At 35.4% G+C, this 21128-nt stretch overlaps 1 protein-coding gene across 13 annotated transcripts in view; it reads right to left on the reverse strand.

Annotated features, from left to right (window-relative positions):
- CEP152 (centrosomal protein 152) overlaps window positions 1-21128 on the reverse strand; it is a 110212-nt gene that overhangs the window by 26630 nt on the left and 62454 nt on the right. For 10 of the 13 annotated variants that reach the window (XR_460809.3, XM_007479921.3, XM_056810164.1 and 7 more), the window contains 6 exons: window positions 20365-20556; window positions 17278-17559; window positions 11393-11524; window positions 6574-7212; window positions 3665-3833; window positions 1246-1425 (listed from right to left, as the gene is read on the reverse strand). Coding sequence is in view for 12 of the 13 variants with exons in the window: in XM_007479921.3 (XP_007479983.1) it covers window positions 1246-1425; window positions 3665-3833; window positions 6574-7212; window positions 11393-11524; window positions 17278-17559; window positions 20365-20556 (1594 nt within the window). In the remaining variant the exon portion in view is untranslated. The remainder of the gene's footprint in view (window positions 1-1245; window positions 1426-3664; window positions 3834-6573; window positions 7213-11392; window positions 11525-17277; window positions 17560-20364; window positions 20557-21128) is intronic. The other 3 variants (XM_056810166.1, XM_007479924.3, XM_007479919.3) reach the window with 1 other exon arrangement.

Here is a 21128-nt window from a genome sequence, read left to right on the forward strand (position 1 = left end):
TCCTATCCCTCTCAGTGTACCTGAAGACATCCCTCACTTCTTCCACTCCTCTGTGCAGCAGCCTAATGGGAGCTCTTCCTCCCTCCCCTGTCTGGGGTAAGACACTGGGGTGAGATAAGGAGGTGGGTGAGTTAGTTGGCTCATATGCTGTGTGAGGGTGTGGTATAGATGCCTGTTGAGTCTGTGGTGAAGGAGATTCCCATGGTGGCGTTGGAGAGGAGCTAGGTTTGAGGGGAGCATAGCTCAGTGTGTGGCTCATAGCTGGAGGGGAGTAGAGCTTAGAAGTAGAGCATTCAGGCCACTCTCCTCTCCCTCTCCCTCTCCCTCTCCACTCATGCCTCTTGTTCCCCACCCCAACCCCCACCTTCCCAATAAGCCCAATGGAAGCACTTTCAACTTCCCTGTCTGGGAAAGAGGTGGGGGGGTGGGGGGGGGTGTTGGGGCATGGACCTGTCAAGGGGGGTAGTGGCAGGGCAGGAATGGACATGGCATTTGATTGGGGGACAGGGGCGGCACTCCCTCTCTAAGAGATTTACCAGCACTGGTCTAGGCCACCTTAAGATGTACAATACATTGAAAATATGTCTAGGATCATGAAAGAATTTTTTTAAAAAGTCTATCATGGATTACTAAGAGAAACCTTTTTAATAGGGGTATATCTCTAATGTTCAGTAGATGATATAATGGAGACCAACCATGTCCCCTTCCTGGAAATAACTCTTGATGTCATTATCAAGTCAGATGACTAATGACCTCTGTGGGACTGCCCATAGATGGAATTTTTTTGTTCTTAACACAATGGAGTAAGAGTTAATATATAAATAGAAATAATTAAGGACAATATGATATTTGGGTCAGAATCAACAAACTTAAGCAGTTTAGTTTTAAGACACACAAAAAGTGAGATGATGATTCCATTTTATTGGAGAATAAAATGAGAGCTAGATATAAAATGTAAGTCTAGATCATTCAGGAAAAGCTGAGGAAGGAATTATTCTAACAGAAACAAAGGTCTAAATTTAGACGAAATAATGGAATTTCAAAGAAGGAAGAAAATGAATTTGTGACCAATAGTTACAACACATTGAAAATATGTCTATTACTAAAACTAAACTTCACTTATATTAATCTTAGAGTGGATCATTGCCTGTTATAAATTCAAATACCACTTTTGAACACAGCAATGAAGTTTAAAGAAAGTACACTTTACAATAGTAGCCAGGATCACTATTTTCAAATACTAACCTCCAATTTTCTCCACAGTAGCTTTGTGTTCTCTTACTGCATGCTGGAGATGCCTGCACGATTTCTCTAGCATTTTTTTCAAATCTTGACACTCTTGCTTTGCTTTCTCAAGCTTCTGACAGCACTGTTCACAGCAAGAATCTTCTTGAGATTCAAAGAGTATTTTCCTACACTGAAAAACTGCACAAATAAAACTGTAGTAAACTTTTGATTGCAGCAGACTCTTGCCTTTTATTTAATTTGCTTCAACACTTCAAAGATCTTTGGCTTTGTTAGTACAGGGCACTCTACCCTCTTATAATACAAATTATAGTCCCTCTGTACCTTAGTCTTCAATGGTAGCTATGGCTGAATGTAGTTAGGAATTTCTCTGAACTTGGGCAGGCCAGTCTTCAGATGAGCCCAGCAACCATCACTGGGCCCATAATAGAAGCATTTTCAGCTTACTAGCAGCACCTGACACAGCATGCATTCCATTGGCATGATCTCCAAGAGTCCAGTTTCAGCACCATGCTTATAGTAAGGTACCCTCAGTAGGACTTAAGTAAAGAAAATACTGCCACCCTTTTCTCCCTTAAACTCTATAAATATTACATGATTCTGATATTAGACTACAGCATTACATATAACTCCTCCTAGCCCATAAAACTGTCCAAATAAAGTTGTCCCATTCAGTTTCATGCTCCACAGCAGTGAACAACAGAAACTTTAATAAAAGAACATATTAGTACTATGCATTACATAAAATTTTATTTTAAATATCTGATTATTAATGACTTTTCTTAGTACCACCATCCTAATTTATTTTTGATCTAAGCTTGTTCCTTATATGCATAATTGCCCTAAGCCAAATTATTCATAAAATGGTTTTTTACTCTTTCTCAAGCAAGGCAGAGAGTGTGTCTATAGGTCAGTCCTAAGAGTTTCAGTCCAACTAAATGCAAAGAAGTTTACAATCAAAAGGCTGGCTACTACCAAGTAATGAATATTTTCTGAACCAAATAACCCATAAAGACTAATTACTAAGGCATAGAACAGGAGAGGAAGGCAAGTTTCTTAAGCAGAAGGTGTATACACTCCAATGAAGCCACAGATCCTTAAAAAAGTGTTCCCAAGTAGACAAAAAAGCAAAAATATTCAGGCTATGTCTGGCTATTATTAATCTGTCATCAAAGACATGAAATTACTTTGAAAAGCAAAAAATTATATATAAATATAAAGCAATCCCCCTCACTTATCAGGCAAGTAAAACTTTTGATAATCTTAACTAGTCAAAACAGAGATGTAGATAATCTTAAAGTCAGCAAAAGGGGTCTATTTTTTATCATTTTAGCAAGGAAAATTACTATTTAAAAATTTGTATACTTAACTTCATAGCAGAGAAAAAGAGCTATATAACCTTAGGCCCTTTGTTCTGGCCTAGCTACTTACAATTGTGTGTGTTAAGCCACATTTGTGATTTGACAAATTTGATTATCTGGTTTCCCTGGTAAGTCTCCAACTTCCTAGATTATAGCAGATAGTAAATTAGAAGCCATTAGAGTTAGAATGAGGCTCTTATTGTAAAAAACTCAATTCTGGGTAGAGGTAAGAACACTAAAGCAAAGGAGACAGGGTGATTTTTTTTAAGGCAATATGATTTAATGGATAGAGTGAGGAACACTCTATGGAATCAGGAAGACCTGGGTTTAAATTCCATCTCTGACATTTAACGAAGTGTGTAACCAAGAGCAAGATGCTTAACTTCTCAGAGTCTTAGTTTTCTAAACTGTAAAGTGGGGATATTATCTGTACTACCTACTTCACAAAGTTATTGTAAGGCTCAAATAGATAAGCTATATAAAAGGCTTTGCATATCTTAAAGCACTATACAAAATGTGAGTAATTATTATATCATTTGCAACAGCTTCTATATATGCAAAAAGGTCTCTAGTAAAAGGATTATCGAATAGCTGTAATATTTTCATTTGTATAGTGCCTTTAACTAGTCATTTATTTAACTTTAACCACTTTCTAATTACTTCAACATCTACTATTCCTGTTTTATTTTCATATTTCTTCCAGGTAAAAATCACTGTTCCCCATTTGATAGAAGAAAAAAACTGAAGCACAAAATAACTACATTTAATTCCAACATCATTTTATTATATATTGAACATCTATCATTTGGAAGGCAATGTAACTTGTGGAGGAAGTTAATAACAGCTAGAATAAGAGCCTTGGTCCCAAGGATCTCAGTTTAAGGGATCTTTTAACTAACATATGATCTTTCAATAGTTTTGTTCTGAAAATATAGTAGAAACTGCCAGTTCAACCATCTAAGTATTTTAATATTCTCCATACACACAGCTAGACAAGAACCAGCTACTAGCATACAAAAAGAATATATAAGATTAGAAGAAAAGCAAGGTTACTCTACCAGGCTCAGCATTTTTTTCATGTGGGTGGTAATGTTGTTTCAGCATTTTTTGTAGTTGCATTTGGTACCCAACATTATAAACAGGAAGGCTTGCTTGGTCTCCAGTTTCTCCCTTGCCACTCTGCTCCAAAGTAAGATCCTTTGTGTCAGAGATCATGACTTCATTTTTCTGAAATAAATTTCTTGAATAATCAATGAAGGGCAGAAAAGATTTTATCCTCTTTTCTCAAAGACACATATTAGAAATAAAAATATAAAACATATTTAGGCCTTTTACAGGTTCTTTCTTTAGTGGATTTTAGAAATATTTCAAATAAACATAGCCCTTAAAAAGTACCAAAGGGCTGAATTTGTGACTATGCTGAACAATAATGACATTAATACCCAATCTTGTACTTAATGAAACTAATAACTGATATAATAGTAAATGTTATAGATGATATAATAAGCTAATAACTATGATATCACAGCAACTGTGGGAGGCAGGCAAAATAGATATGATTACCTGCCCCATGCTCAAGTGACTTGGTTAGACCAGACATTTTTGTCCTTATTTTTCAAATGAAAAACTAAACAAATGGTTTGCCTAAGTTTATAAATAGAGCTTTAATTAGAAGCTTCAAACTAAAAAGAAATTTACATACCATCTAGTTCTAATGCTACATTTTACATAATCTCATTTCAAGCGCAATGTTTTTTCAGTTAAGATATAAACATCAAACTCAAGGCCCCAAACCCAACCACAAAGCTGTAAAACGCTTTGTGCTTAGTCAAATTATGTGACTGTCTCTACAGACTAGTGAGTCTAATATTAAAACAGATGACTGAATATGCTTAATTGATGGAATGTCTGAAAGATCTGGGAATCAACTATCTATATTGGGGGGGGGGGTGGGCACTAGACTAATTTTAATGACAGAGCTAATGTTTTTACCCAGTGTTGATTCTAAGACAGAAGGTAAGGGTTTTAAATTTAAAAAATTTAATTAAATCCAGGTTGATGTCTAAAAGGTAGCAAAAATACAATATTGGTAGTCAACAGAATGTTTGGGGCAAGATAGTCAGATTCATAAGCAAAGAGATGGTAATTAAGTTTACTGAAGCTGATGAGATCAACTAGTATAAGTAAAGAAAGGGGCTTAGGATAGAACCAAGAGAAACATCTAGTGTTAGAAGGCATGATATAGATAAGGATTCAGCAAAGAAGACAAAAAAAAAGGGAGGGGGGGGTGTCAGAAAGGAGGAAAACCAGGAGAGTGGCATCCTGAAAACCTAGAGAAGAGGTAGGCAGCTAGGTGGTTCAGTGGATAGAGAGCAAGACCTAGAGAAAGTAGATCCTGGCTTCAAATCTGGCCTTAGCCACTTCCTAGCTGTGTGACCCCTAGGCAAAGTTCACTTAACACAACTGCCTAGTCCTTATCATTCTAATGCCTTTGAACAGAGACTGCATCAATTATAAGAGAGAAGGTACAGGTTTTAAAAAAAAAAAAACCTCAAGAAGAAAAAGTTTATTAAGGAGAGGATGATTAACAGTAGAAAAAGGCTGCAGAGAGGTCAAGGAGAGCAAAGATTGAGAAAAGGTCACTGAATTTGACAACTAAGAGATCACTAGTAATTTTCGAGGGCAGTTTTGGTAGAATAATAAAGTCAGAAGCTAGATAATAAAGGGTTGAGATGGGAATTGGAGAGAAAATTAGGTGCACTTATCATAGAAAGTCTTTTCAGAAAGTTTAGTCAGGAAGAGCAGATGATTCCTAAAATTCCTGTTGACTAAAGGGTTCAATTTTGGATAGCTTAAAGGGTAAGATTAAGATGACTGTATTATCTTGCAACCATATAGTGTTTAATTTCAAAATGTTTTTAATTCTATCACTTTATTCTGATAATAGACCTATGATTTAGGTAGGCCAGGGTTTTTTAACTTCATTTTTCAGATGAAAAAATAAAGCAAATGGTTTGCCTAAGTTATAAGGTTCTGTAGCAGAAGGAAACTTATGGACCATCTAGTTCTACTCCTTTGTTTTATAGATCATCTTACTCCAGAAGCTCAGGGCTTTAACAATTAGATAACAATATCAAAATCAAGACCCTAAGCTTTAAAGTTTCTCATCAAATAGCTCTGTTCCATCAATCATCATTTCTCCATTAGTCATACAAACTTAACATTCTGCATGTAAACACATGCATGTTCTCCTGCTTCCAAGCCCTTAAATAAACTATCTCCTATTTCCCCTTTCCTTTCTGCCTATTATGTTTAAAATAACCAAAATTAACTTTCTCCATTAGACCCTCCCTATGATAAAATTGGATCTAACATAAACTTAAATACTATAGAGACTAATGGGAAAAAAATAGTTCAATCATTGTGCATAAATGGGCACTTAAAACCTTAGTAGTTGGGTTATGCTTTATATTTTGATAATTATGCCAAAGCTTCATTAATACAAGCCTTTTTAAAAAATAAGTAACTAGATGGAGTTTGTCTATCTTGTTTTCTCCTTTAAATTACAAAATTCCTGAGGCCAATGCATATGTCCTTCTGTGCCTTGATTAATCTCTTAAACCTAATATAAGCAAATTTAAGACAGTTTAAAAAAATTAAAAGGGTATTCAACTTATACTTCATCCCTAAGAACTTAAGCAGCACAAAAAAGGGGATATTATCTGGGAAAAATATGACTGAGGACAAATGTCTGCCAAGTATTTGATTCTTAGGGGCAGATTCGTCAGTTCTTTGGATAAGCTTCAAAAAGCTTTTATACCATTATTAACAATGTTAGTCCTATCATTTATATTATACTTTTATCCTAATTCATAATAAATATATATATAAAACACTTGTAATTTCTAAAGTCATTGCCCTGAATACTTAATAACCAGCTGGTAATTTTTAGCTCCCTGGGACATACCATTTTCCATTCAGGATTACTATTTTCTAGAAGTCGATACAGTGTACCTCTAAAAGCCATCTGTATGCAGGCCCTAAGTTTCTCCAAATATTGGGCATTTAGTCGTCTTGGAAAACAAGGAGATTTAGTTTTTGAAAGATGTTTGTTTTCAATTCCACTGAGCTCTTCATAAATTTCCTCTACGAGAAGTTCAATCTCAGTCAGAACATCCTCCTCATACTGGTGAATCTCCATCTGGAGTTGCTTGCCTTCTTGAATTGTCCACTCTCTTTGTTTCTGTTCTAGACATGCCTGTAATTCAGCTTCCTTCTGAAGAATCAGCTCCGTTTTTTGTTTCATAAAATCTTCCTTCGCTGCTGCAAGCACTTCATTAATTTTATTTCGATGATCATCTAAAAATTTGCGGTAATCTTTCTCGTTTTGTTCTTGAATGCTGTGGATTTCTTCTTGTTTTTCTTTGTTCCACTCACTTCGGGACTTAGCCAACTTAGCCCGAACAATCACAGGGATTTCCTCCTCCTTTAACTCTAGTTCCCTCTGCAAAGAAAAAATCTTTGCTTCAAGTTCTTTGACACTTTCTTCAGTGTTTCCAAGCTCTATCTTCCATTTTTCCTTAGCTTCCAGAAGTGCAAGTGATACCTAGAAGATTTAAAAACTGACATTTAAATAATTTGTAAAACCTCTTCCCATTAACTACATAACCAGTTAATTTACTTTTCAAAGTCTGTGAACTTATATAATGTTGTTTAAATATGGTGAAGAAAGAACATTTATGATTGACCATTATTGAGCAACCTGGGAAGGTTTATATGAACTGATGCAAAATGAAGTTAATAGAACTAAGAGATCATTGTACATAGTAATAACTACATTATATGATTATCAACTGTAAATGGCTTGGCTATTTTCACCAATACATTGATCCAATTCTAAAAGAATTATGATAAAAAAAGGCTATCCACCCTTCAGAGAAATAACTGTCTGAAAGTAGCTCAAAACATTTTTTCTTTATTTTTCTTAGAGGGTTTTGTTTGTTTTCTTTTGCAACATGACTAATATGGAAATTTTTTTATATATGTATAATCTATATAAAATTGCTTATCTTTTCAAGGAGGAGAGAAGAAAAGGATTTGGAACTAAAAAAGTTTTTACACAAAACTGAAAAAAATATAAAAAATTTCTCCCAAAAGATTGATCACAGTGAATGCAGATTTACTGTATTTTTAAAATCTGTCCCCCAAATCACTAAATAAACTAAAGCAGTTTAATAGTTTTCTTACTACTAAACTGTTTAAGAACATAGTATATATATTTTTAACTACTTGCTGGCAAACAACACAACTGGATTTTAAGAAGCCTCTCTCTTTAGAGCAGTTAGGTTAAAATTCTTAAGAGTAACTATTCCCAATTCCTAGAATTAGTGAGTTTTTTAATCATTGTTTTGAGTGTCTATACCATTTTGACTACCTTTCTTATTAACATCCACATTACTAAAATGTGACACCCAGAACATATGTTCTGGCCATTGTAGCATGCAATAAAACTATCTCTTCCCTCATTCTGGACATTAGCTTTCTATTAATGAAACCAAAGCACATGTTAGCTATTTAAGGTAGCTAAGTCATAGTGTTATCTTCTACTAAATTTGCATTGCACTAAACCCCCCCAGATAGTTTTCACATGAATTATTGTATTTTCCTCATTCTGTATTTGTTTCAATTGATTTTTTTAAATCAAGAATAGAATTTATATTTATTCCTCTCAAATTTTACCTTATTAGCACTTGGGAGATTAACAGTAGAATTCAAAAAAACTTTTGAAAGGAAGAGAAGACCAAAAACAGGATGAAATTTGAAAAAGGTTAATAAGTTCAAGGATACTAACAGTAGGGGGAGGAGGATTAAATTCCCTACCCTTAAGATAGACACTGCCTTTTTCACATAAATATGGCAGATTAAAACCCAATATTGAAGTATGTAAACAGGAACAAAAACAATGAAATCTGTTCAATAGCAGCCAAGACTTTATTGATAGATAGCCTAGAGTTAACCCATAAATGTTGAGAAATATAGTGACCATACAAGAATTCTACCATGATCAATAATGACAAAAGCTGATGGTTTCAGATATATACTATTTATTATTTTTAGGAAAGGCCCTTCTATTCCTATACTTTCTAGTGTTTTTAATATGTTTTTAATAGGAATGGGTGTTGTATTTTATCAAAGGCTTTTTCTGCATCTATTGAGATAATCATATAGTTTTGTCGGCTTGCTTGTTAATATGATAAGCAAACATCATCTAGAATGGGGATAAACTAGAAGCCTTCCCAATAAAATCAGGAGTGAAACAAGGATGCGAATTATCACCTCTATTATTTAACATTGTACTAGAAACACTAGCTGTAGCAATTAGAGAAGAAAAAGAAATTGAAGGTATTAAAATTGGCAATGAGGAGACCAAGCTATCACTCTTTGCGGATGATATGATGGTTTACTTAAAGAATCCTAGAGAATCAACCAAAAAGCTAGTCAAAACAATCAACAATTTTAGCAAAGTTTCAGGATACAAAATAAACCCATAAGTCATTAGCATTTCTATTTATTTCCAACATATCTCAGCAGCAAGAATTAGAAAGAGAAATTCCATTTAAAATCACCCGAGACAATATAAAATACTTAGGAAATCTATCTGCTGAGACAAACACAGGAACTATATGAACACAACTACAAAACACTCTCCACACAATTAAAACTAGATCTAAACAATTGAAAAATATTGATTAATCATGGGTTGGACGAGCTAACATAATAAAAATGCCAATCCTGCCCAAATTAACTTACTTATTTAGTGCCATACCCATTGAACTACCAAAAGATTTTTTTACTGAATTAGAAAAAAAACATAACAAAGTTCATTTGGAACAACAAAAGATTAAGGATATCCAGGGAAATCATGAAAAAAGATGTGAAGGAAGGTGGACTTGAAGTCCTAGATCTCAAACTATACTATAAAGCAGTGGTCATCACAACAATTTGGTACTGGTTAAGAGACAGAAAGAAGGATCAGTGGAACAGACTTGGAGTAAGTGACCTCAGCAAGACTGTCTATGATAAGCCCAAAGATCCCAGCTTTTGGGACCAAAATCCACTATTTGATAAAAAAAACTGCTGGGAAAATTGGAAGACAGTATGGTAGAGATTAGGTTTGGATCAACATCTCACACCCTACACCAAAATAAACTCAGAATGGGTGAATGATTTGAATATAAAGAAGGAAACTATGAGTAAATTAGGTGAACACTAAATACTATATATGTCATATCTCTGAGAAAGGAAGATTTTAAGACCAAGCAAGAGTTAGAAAAAAAAAATCACAAAATGTTTTACATAAATAATTTTGATTATATTAAAAAGGTTTTGTACCAACAAAACCAATGCAACCAAAATTAGATGGGAGGCAACAAATTGGGGGAAATCTTCATAACAAAAACCTCTGACAAAGGTCTAATTACTCAGATTTGTAAAGAACTAAACCAATGTACAAAAAAATCAAGCCATTCTCCAATTGATAAATGGGCAAGGGACATGAATAGGCAATTTTCAGATAAAGAAATCAAAACTATTAATAAGCACATGAAAAAGTGCTCTAAATCTCTAATAATAAGAGAAATGAAAATCAAAACAACTCTGAGGTATCACCTCACACCTAGCAGATTGGCTAACATGACAGCAAAGGAAAGTAATGAATGCTGGAGGGAATGTGGCAAAGTTGGGACATTAATGCATTTCTGGTGGGGTTGTGAATTGATCCAACCATTCTGGAGGACAATTTGGAACTATGCCCAAAGGGTGACAAAAGACTGCCTGCCCTTTGATCCAGCCATAGCACTGCTGGGTTTGTATCCCAAAGATATAATAAGGAAAAAGATTTGTACAAAAATATTCATAGCTGCGCTCTTTGTGGTGGCAAAAAATTGGAAAATGAGAGGATGCCCTTCAATTGGGGGATGGCTGAACAAATTGTGGTATATGTTGGCAATGGAATATTATTGTGCTCAAAGGAATAATGAACTGAAGGAATTCCATGTGAACTGGAACGACCTCCAGGAATTGATGCAGAGTGAAAAGAGCAGAACCAGAACATTGTACATGGAGACTGATACACTGTGGCACAATTGAATGTAATAGACTTCTCTACTAGCAACAATGCAGTTATCCTGAACAACTCTGAGGGATCTATGAGAAAGAACACTATCCACATTCAGAAGAAAGACTGAGTGTAGAAACACTGAAGAAAAACAACTGCTTGAATACATGGGTTGAAGGGATATGGCTGGGGATGTAGACTCTAAATGAACATCCTAGTGCAAACACCAACAACATGGAAATAGGTTTTGATCAAGGACACATGTAATACCCAGTGGAATTGCACATAGGTTATGGAGAGGGGTGGGAAGAGGGAAGGGAGGGAAAGAATATGATTCTTGTAACCAAAGAATAATGTTCTAAATTGACTAAATAAAATTTCCAAAAAAAAAAAAATATATATATATATATGTATGAAGGAAAAAAAAATAGATGACAAAGCAGCAGCTATTCTTTGATTCATTCTGAAGAGAAATTTAGATTATAACTGCAATAAATGGGATTTAATTCATCAGCCAGGAGGAGCTTCCTAATCATGACATTTGGAAGGCATTAAAAGAAATCATTATACAAGTATGTACAAGACTGGACTTTCCTGAGTACCCATTCTCTTAAGAGAAGGAAGCAGGAAAGAGGACACTTAAGTTCTCTCACTGAAAGGGTAATAGTACCTTTTTGGCTACAGAAAGCTCATGTTCTGTCTCCCATTTCTTCTGTTCAGCCTTTATGTTAGCTCTGTACTCTGCAAGCTCAGGAAGCTCTTGCACCCATCGGGAACGAGCATTTAATACAGCTATTTCTACCTGCAAGGCAACATGAGGAAAACATGTAAGAAGAGCCTTCAACTGAAAGATACTTTACTATAATGATCCAAGGGCATCTTTTAAAAAACTAGTAGTGGAGGCAGTTGGGTAGTTGCTCAGTAGATTGAAAGCCAAGTCTAGAGGCGGGAGGACCTGAGTTCAAATTTGGCCTCAGATACTTCCTAGCTGTGTGACCCTGGGTAAGTCACTTAACCCCCACTGCCTAGCCCATACCACTCTTCTGCCTTGGAACCAATACATAGTATTGATTCTAAGGTGGAAGGGAAGGGTTTAAAAAACAAACTAGAAACTAGTAGTGCCATGAGTGAAGTATCTAATTGGCTTGGTGGTTCCCATAATGCCAGCAGGAGGCTCCTCCTCACATGGGAGGTGCTCATTAAATTTTTTAGATTCTATTTTAGAAGGCCTTAAACAACAAAAGATTATTTATACACACTGTCACAACCAATTCTCTGTTTTCTAGATACAGATAGACTTTCTTGGGAGTCTCAAAGATATAGTAGATGAAGCCAAGAAAGCTCACTCAGAGTGGTGAGTGGATTTGCCCAGGATTTTCCAGGTTCCCACCAGAGAAAAGAAGTAGCAGCACCAGGGTTCTAACTCCTTTTGAGGGCTTTACAGACACATTGCAGACACTGCAAAGCACCATATCTGACATCTGAAAAACACTTAAGACTTCACAGATTCCATTTTTAAGCTATAAGCTTCCCTTGCAAATCATTTAGTGTAACCTTTCTACCAACCCTTTGAGATACACAAGTAGGAAGGTATTTCCAGGATCCCATAGGAAGAAAGTTATCAGAGCCAGGATTTCAACCAGATTCAGATCAAACGATCCTTTAAGGACAAGAGTGGTGACCACAGAGGCTTTCTGAGGCTGGAGGGCACTGTCTTGGCTAAAGATTAGAAAAGCAGAATTGTGGAGAGGGAGTACAAAGTCACAGAGTTGGGAGATAGAGTAGAACTCTCCGAGGCCCTGAGCCAGGGTAGCCTGTGTGCAATAGTTATCCTCCCCTTGGTATCTCCCCACCTAGACTGTAAGCTCTTTTGAGAGCAGAGGTGTTCTTCTTACCTTTCTTTGTCTACCCAGTGCTTGGGACAGTGCCTGGCACAGAGTAGTTGTTTCATAAATGACTACTGCCTGCCTGCCTAACATGGAGGGGAAAAAGGGTGAGACAGGAAAAGTAGCAAAGGACCAAAGTCTGAAAGGTTTTTAAATGCCAAATTTCATCTTCGATTCAAGCAGCAACATGGAATTCAAGGATCTTATTGAGTAGGGAGAGTGATATGTTCAGACATGTGCTTTAGGAAATGACTTTGGCAGCTAAAAAAAGATGAACTGAAATAGGAAGAGACAAAACACAGAAAATAACTTAAAGAATATCACAATAGTCAAAAGGAGAAGTAATATAGGCCTATAACTAGGGTGGTGGCTACATGCATGGAGAAAGTGGGATGGTATGAAGGTAAAAATGACAATACTTGAGAACAGATTAGACAACATGCAAAATAAGTAATAAATACATGCAAATGATGCTAAGGTTGAACATTGGTGCAACTGAAAGGATGGTGGTACCTTCAATAATACAGGGAATTTGGGAAAAGAGGAAGAGCTTGGTGGTACCGAGGAGAGTGCCAGAGACTAAAGTCAAGAAGCTCTGATTTAAAATTTGGCTTCACTTACTAGCTATGTAATCCTGGCGAGTCACTCTCTCTTTGTGCTTTAGTTTCCTCATCTGTAAAATGAGGATATTAAGAGCATCTACCTCACAGGGTTGTTGTGAGGATTAAATGAAATAATTTTTAAAGTGCTAAGCAGTGTCTGACAAGTATTATATATATGCTAGTTATTATTATTAGCTACTATTAGCTATTAGAGGAGGGCTTGGGGGAAAAGAAAATGAGTTCTGTTTTGGACATGTTGAGTTTGAGGTGCCTATTTGAGATCTATAAGGCAGTAGGCAAGATCAGGAAATCCAGTTTAGGATGGACATAAAGACTGAGTTCTCACCTGCACAAAGATGGAATGGGAGCTAATGAGGTCACTAACAGAAATAATATAGAAGGAAAAGAAGACCTAGGACAGAAATTAGGAGATACCCATGGTTAGTGAATATGACCTGGATAAAGACCTAGCAAAGGCTGAGAAGTAGTCAGAGAAGCAGGAAGAAAAAATTGTCACAAACCCTTTGAGAGGAATAAGTATAAAGAGGAGATGGTAAAGCATCTAAGGCTGTAGAGAGGACAAGAGAACAGGAAGAAGGGGAACCCTAGAAGTGACTTTTCTCAAGGAGATTAGCTGAGAAAGGGAGAAAAGATATAGGGTGACAATATGGATGGTGAAATCTGGTGAGGGGTTTTTAGGGCTGGAGGTAATAGGTATATTTGTAGAAATCAATGAAGGAGAGTCAGTAGACAGAAGCTGAAGATTAAAGAAAAAGAAGAATTGGTAATGGCCCAACAACATGCTGAATAAAATAGGAGTAAATAAGATCAAGAGTACACAAAGATAGGTGAGTCTTGTTGAGGAAAAGGGCCATCTCTCTATCAAATATGAATGTAACATATATCATTGCTCTACTTTAAGAAATAAGGAACATGTCACTCACCCAGTTGGCCTAGCCTTCACCACTCTTCATGTGTATTGATTCTAAGATGGAAGTTAAAGGTTTAAAAAAAAAAAGGAGCATGCTGAACACAGATACTCATGGGATAACAAATAAAAATGATAAAAAGTGAAATAAGAAAAAAACAAATATGCAAGTGGAAAGAACAAAAAGAAAAAGAAAACAGAAATAATGGTATAACTATAATGGCCAAGTTTGATTCTCAAAGGAAAGATATAAGAATGTACTCCTGTTCTTTCTTTGTAGTGGTGAGAGACTACCATAGATGAGAAATATCAAATGTTATCAGACGTGGCTAATGTGTTGAGTTTTAATTAACTGCTTTCTCCCTCCTTGTCCCTTTTAAATCCTTGTTATTAAGAAATGGCTTTATGGGAGGGGAAGAAGGGATATATTAGGAAATAAAGATAACGAAAACAAAATATGTCATTAAATAAAATTTAAAGTTAAAGACACCTACTCAAATAGCTAGCCTGTTAACATCTGACAATTGTCAGTACTTATTAAATAGATGAAAATGCAACTTAAGAGCAGAGTAAAAAACTTAAATTTTCAACTCAAATATTTATAAGCACCTAACTAGAGATATAACAGATACTGACACAAAGAAGTTTACATTCTACTGAGGTTCAATACATGAAGACAGATAAGTATTATCTAACAAAAGGGAAGGAGGATAAAAAAACAAACAAACACTAAATTTGATTGTGGGGTGAGGGAGGGAGAAAGGAGGCAGAATTAGGGAAAGTTTGGAGAAAATGGTATTTGAGATGAACCTTAAAGGAAGATAAGAATTCTGAGTGATACAGACTTGAGAAAGTGTTCTCCAGGCATGGTGATGGATTGTAGGAATGCACAAAGACAAAAGATGGAATGCAGAGTTCAAAGAATAGTTAGTAGTCCAATTTGGCTGAAACGTAAATGCAAGAAGATTAATATAAAATCAGATTAGAACCAGCTTGTGAAAGATCAGGCTAAGCAACATGTACCTTATACTAGATGGAATAGAAAGCCATTGATTGTTTTTGAGCTGGCAAGGATCTTAGGAAGATTATTTTTACAATTGTATTAAAGATGGATCACTGGCAAAGAGACCAAGCCAAAGGTTATTAAATTAGAGGTGAGAAGTGTTAGAGGCCAAAATAAGATTTTGAAAAGTAGAGAAAAACAAAAGCTACAAGAAATGGCTAGACAGAATCAGTGAGACGACCATTGATTTTACATGGGGAAAAGAGGAGTAGAAGAGAGAATAGTGTCCGTCATAGACAGTTCTAGAGTTATGCAACTGAATGACTAGGAAGATAGTGTTCAAAAATAATAATTTTATCTTGAATATATCTGGTAGGCAGTTAGGTATGTAAGACTATAGTTTAGGAGATGAATATACAGATTTGGCATCTATGTGGAGATGACAACTAAATTTATGAGAGCAAATAAGACCGGAAAGGGAAACAGAAAGTGAGATTAGAGGATATTGAATAGACCCTTGTGATGAATTCCATACTTAAGGTGATGGATGATGATCTTGTGAAGAATGAGACAAAACACTCACTGAAGTTGAATCCAAGAGATATCAATGATAAAAGATATTAAGGGAGAAAAGAGTTAACTGGTGGCTGGTCTGGGACTATATACAGTCAAAGATCCAAAGTGTTAAAAAGTTTAAAGGTTTCTATAGAAAATTAAACACGTGTAGTGTTGTAGTGTTCTTCCAAAATTATTTTTTAAAATAAAAATGCTACTTTAAGCCTCAGACCAACCTTCTGAGGGAAACAGGGCAGGTATCTCCATTTCAAAGATGAAGAAAAATGGCTAAATAATGGAGCCAAGACTAGAATCCAAATATAGAGCTCCTAGTTTACTGTTCTTTCCAGAATACCATACCATATCAATACCATATATTTTTTAGTGAAAGCATTACTAATAGTATAAAAAATTTGAATCTGGTGTTCTCTTAGGGCTTAAAAATATATGTAGATATCAAACTAGTCTAATTTATATTTATTCTATCAATAAAGAAGTGGATCATCAGTAAATTCCTGGTTTCATTTGTGAAAATAGTTGGGAAAACTAAGAGGCTCAATGGATTGAGAGTCAGGCCTACAGATGGGAGGTTCTAGATTCAAATCTAGAACTTTTTTTTCCCTCCCTCTCCCCCACCCCTCCCATTGGCGATGTGTGATTCCTCTGGGTATCACATGCGTCCTCAACCCGAGCGCATTTACATGCTATTGGTTTCCGTAGTAGAGCAACTTATAATCTGATTGGAATAAACCTAAGTCTTTTGAAATACAAACTATATTTTTTTAATTTTTTGAAGTCTAGACCTGTGATTTTGTTAGCATATAGAACTCTTAAGACAAAAAAAAAAATCTCTCTACCAAATATAATGTGTTCAACTACAACATTCACATATATTCTAAATGAATTTGTGTGTTAGCCAAGTTGGAACTCTAATATTTTAAGTGATATAAGTCAGAGACAAGATTTGAATCTAGGTCTTTTTGACACTAAAACTGTCCCTCTACTCTATTCAGATTTTATGCACCCTCTGTTGAAAGTTAATATCAATCAGCTAAGGTAGAGACTTGGACCATGATTTCAGTAAAGAAAAATCTTCTACCAAATTAAAGGCTGGTACCTTAAATCTCCAACTTATAATATTAGACAGTTGCCACCTTCTCTACAATTTACAGTCTTAGAGGGTTGCCTAGAACAATCTGCCTGGGATGATATATCAAGTATGTGTAAAAGAAAAGGTCTTGAACCCAAGTCTTCTGAGCTTTGAGGCCAGCTTTCTGTCTACAATACTATGCTACCTCTACCTCTACAACAAGCATTTAAGCATTTCTTAAGGACCTTTATTTTCTATTATTCACTGGTTATTGTTAAATTATAAAAACAAAATATGAAAGCACAATTTTGTAACAAATAGCTAAAAAGCAGTCAAGACCATATATAATATTTTATCTTAGAAGTGAACCATAAAGTGATCCAACCTCAATAAATTCACTTATTCTAAACAAGTCTCTTCCAGACATTTTACAATGCAAAAAGTTCACAAGTGATATAACACAATGAAGGACTTTATCATCCACTTATTACCTGTTTGATAATATTTTCACGATAATGGGTCTCCATCTCTTTTTCCTGTTTCCTCAGAGCCTCTTTAATGGCTATTTCCTTCTCTTGTAGCACATCTTGCTGAATCTTCAATTGCTGTTCTTCAATCACTGCTTCCATCTCTTTCTTGGAAATTACATCTGGGTTGATTATTTGGTCAGTTTGGATGCCACAATCAAAAGTCTTCTTTTTCATTTCTTTTATAGTTTGATCCAGTTTAAACCGCCACTCCCTTTCTAACTGCTGAATAACTTTGTCTTTGATCTATGTTTTTTGAAAGAAAATTTTAAGAAAAGAAAAATTCTCAAATAAGTAAGAGCCAAGATTGATATTTGTCAGCCAAAGGAACAACCACAGCTAATGTATTTGAAAACCATCCTAGACAATGATTACACATGGGTTAGGAATTTAACCAATGAAGATATAACCTTAGAAACATTATAAAAATTATTCTTTGACCTTATCTTATGTCTAAAATCCATATAATTTTGTTGGGATGCCAAAAAAGATCACAACTCGTCCATGTTTGGTAGATGGCACTTCATAAATTGTAGCTAAAAATGCCAGCAGATCACCAGTCTAATGAGCCTCCGTGGAAGAGTTTAATTTAACTTATAAGTTCACTTATGAGTGTTCAGCTCTTCAAGTGATGAGGCTATCTGAATTTGGCAGGTTTGCTTGAATGACATGAGGAATCTGGCACAGGGTCTTCTTACACTCTTAGCCTTTTCAGTTTAGTATTAACTGCTAAAGCTTGTGTCCTTCAAGAACTTAAGGATACCTCCAAACCACACTAAGGCATTAACAGTAAGACATTAATGAAGAAATGACCCTAATCAATGCCAGGGAGGCCTTAAGATTCTATCTAATGCAACTCTTCCAATCTCACAGATGAAATACACCTGAGGTGCAGGGAGGTTAAGTGACTGGCCTAAAATCCCCTGGATCATTGATAGCAAAAAGGGAAATTAACCTGTGTAGAGACTGAGGTCAGTGCTACTGCTATCAGACCAAAATTTGTATAAGATTCTTCTGTTTTTCTTATACACAAGTATAATTCAATCTTTTGGAAGGTTATTATGCTGATACTGCACTATAGAATGTGAAAGAGAAATCTTTTGTTGTGAATGATGTGTTTACTACCAGCTACAAAAGGATTCTTTTCATATTTGTTAGTGTGGAATTCTACTGAGTAAGTAGATGTGCTTCACTAAACCCATCAAAGGGGACTCATTAGTGTACACAAAAGAGCCTTGTTATAAAACTGCTACACTTATAATACTATGGTCCAGTGGTAATGACCTCATTAAGACCAATCCTAAGCAAAGCTGGTCCTAGTCTGTTTCAAGCCCTGAACTTCATATACTCCCCTCATTTACTTGGCTGCTTTCATGCTGCTGCTTCCTAGGCTGAGAACCCTCCTCTCTCTCACCACTCCCCTGAATACTTCACTTAGTTTTTGCTCAGAGTTAGCAGCTTTTCTGACTCATCTACCAAGCCCTGTCCTGTATCCTATACTGCCTTTCCCCCAAATATCTAACTAATCTCATAAATTAAATGGAACTAAAGTGATAATGGGGAGAAAGAACATTTTAACAGGGTCCTTTTAATCTTACCCCATAGGAATGACTAATGATGGCAATTTCAGTTGCCAGCATCAGGAAGGGGAAGGAGGAAGGCTGCTGGTACAGAAATGGGAAGAGTTGGAACAAGGAGGCATTTATATCTCTCAAGGCATACATGTATAATATACTATGTTTCAAACTAGACTTCACCCTTCAAGAGAACTATAGTAAGGATCCCGTAAGTAAATAAGCCTCCAGTGGCTTTTCATTATCTGCAGCAGTGGTATCAAACTTAAATATAAACTGACTGCTAAACCAAATATATAAGAATCCTCCAGTTTACAAACTGACTTAGAAAATCATATATTAACATTATCTATATGGCAGTACATTTTTATTTCTTTTGTTAATTATTTTCCAATTATATTTTAATTTGGTTCCAGCTGTACTTGGGAGTTCAGTGCTGCATGTGTAACACCTCTGATCTACAAAACAAAAAAACCCTAAATTTCCACACTTAAGTTTTCAAGCTCCTCTACCACATTTGGCCCCAACCTATCTACTACACTCCCACGTCATTACTTCATTCAAACGGAAGTACCCTTATTACACTCTTCGAATTTCTACCTCAGTGCCTTTGCTGAGCTAAAGTTGTTTCCTAAACTTAAAACAATCCTTCCTTCACTCCCAACCCACCAATCTAGCTTCATTCAATCAATTCTTTTTCCTCCCTCAAGGCACAATTCAAATGTCATCTCTATAAAGGCTTTTTGTAGTTTCTCTCCCCGAGTCTTAGTCCCAGATCAAAATATCTCCCTCTTCAGCTCAGAATTTTTTTGTACCTCTCTTATGACATTTAATATTACTATACTATTATCTTGGTTATTGATAGCATATCTGTATTTTCTCTTAAGACTTTTAAGTTGTATAAAAATATAGACTGTGAAATTTTCTTCCTTGTATTCACATTTCCCACCTTAGCAGTGAATGCTCAATAATACTTGCTCAATGAATGAAAAGCTGAAGAAAGTGTTTAAGATAGGATAGTCATTCTTGTCTTCCAAGGTAACAACTTAGAATTCATATTACCCTATTTGATCCTCATTCTAGTACAGAGCTATTTACTTCTTTTGAGTTTTCCTGGTCACTCTATTTATTTTCTATCATCTTTAGTATTCAGTACCAAGTATGAATTATGAAAGTTAGTCTAGAATTACTAGAAACACACTTCATTGTTATAAAATTAGGCCAACGGTTCTTGATCGGAAAAAAGAACAAAATTAAGACAAAGGTGATTAAACAACACAATTATCATGGCTCTCTTCAGCTCACACAACTATGCTAGTATCATGATGGCTCTAAAAATTAAATTTAGTAAGCACTTGAATATTTATATACTTGGCAAACAAAGTCCCATGTCTGTTTCAAGAAGGTTAGTCTAAATAGATCATTCAACAGCACATTTTTGAACATAGCAACTGAAGAAATATATTAAAGCCCACACCTCTTTCTGTTCCTTCTCCCACTGTGTTTTGGCTAAGATTACTTCATTTTCAATTTGCTGTTTAACATCAGATTCTTTTTCTTTCAGCCACTGGCTCTTTGTTGCTGTAATGGTACTTTTGAGTTTTTCTTCAAGTTCTACCTTGAGTTTGTTTAGATCCTCCTCCTTTTCTTGTAATAGCTTGTTCTTGAGCTAAGCAAAATTCAAGTAATTAACTCAATACAACACTATTACTGTGTATGTTAAACATTAAGCTAACTGTATTGTGAACACAATGGCATTAAAGGGTCATAATTTGCACAAACTCACTTATCCCAAATATTGTAGAAGTCTGTTGGTATTACGAACATTTATAGGACAACGTTTTAGGCTGCTACATTTAAAAAGAAACATTCAGCACTATAAGAAAATCACATGTACAGTGAAGACTCTTAGACAAAAAAAGTTCTGTAAAAATAAATCATTTTAGATGGCCAGAGAGCTTGGTATTATTGATCTGGTTTGAAAAACATATTTACTCAAATAACCAACACCCCCCTTTCTTCCCTCCTTCTCTCCTTAGGAGGTTTTTTTTTTTTCCTGGTTCCACACTCAACTAAAACTAAAAACTAAAAATCCAAGGAGATCCTTCCATTGGTTATTTTGATTATTTCTCAAAAGCAGACTGCTAAGAAGGAAGTGTCCATGAGAAAGTAGGATTAAACAATAGAAGCATTTACTTTCTTCTTAAAAATAGTTACAAGGTGGCAAAAAGGAAGAAATAT

Source organism: Monodelphis domestica, chromosome 1 (assembly GCF_027887165.1).
Source record: "Monodelphis domestica isolate mMonDom1 chromosome 1, mMonDom1.pri, whole genome shotgun sequence".
Classification (NCBI taxonomy): domain Eukaryota; kingdom Metazoa; phylum Chordata; class Mammalia; order Didelphimorphia; family Didelphidae; genus Monodelphis; species Monodelphis domestica.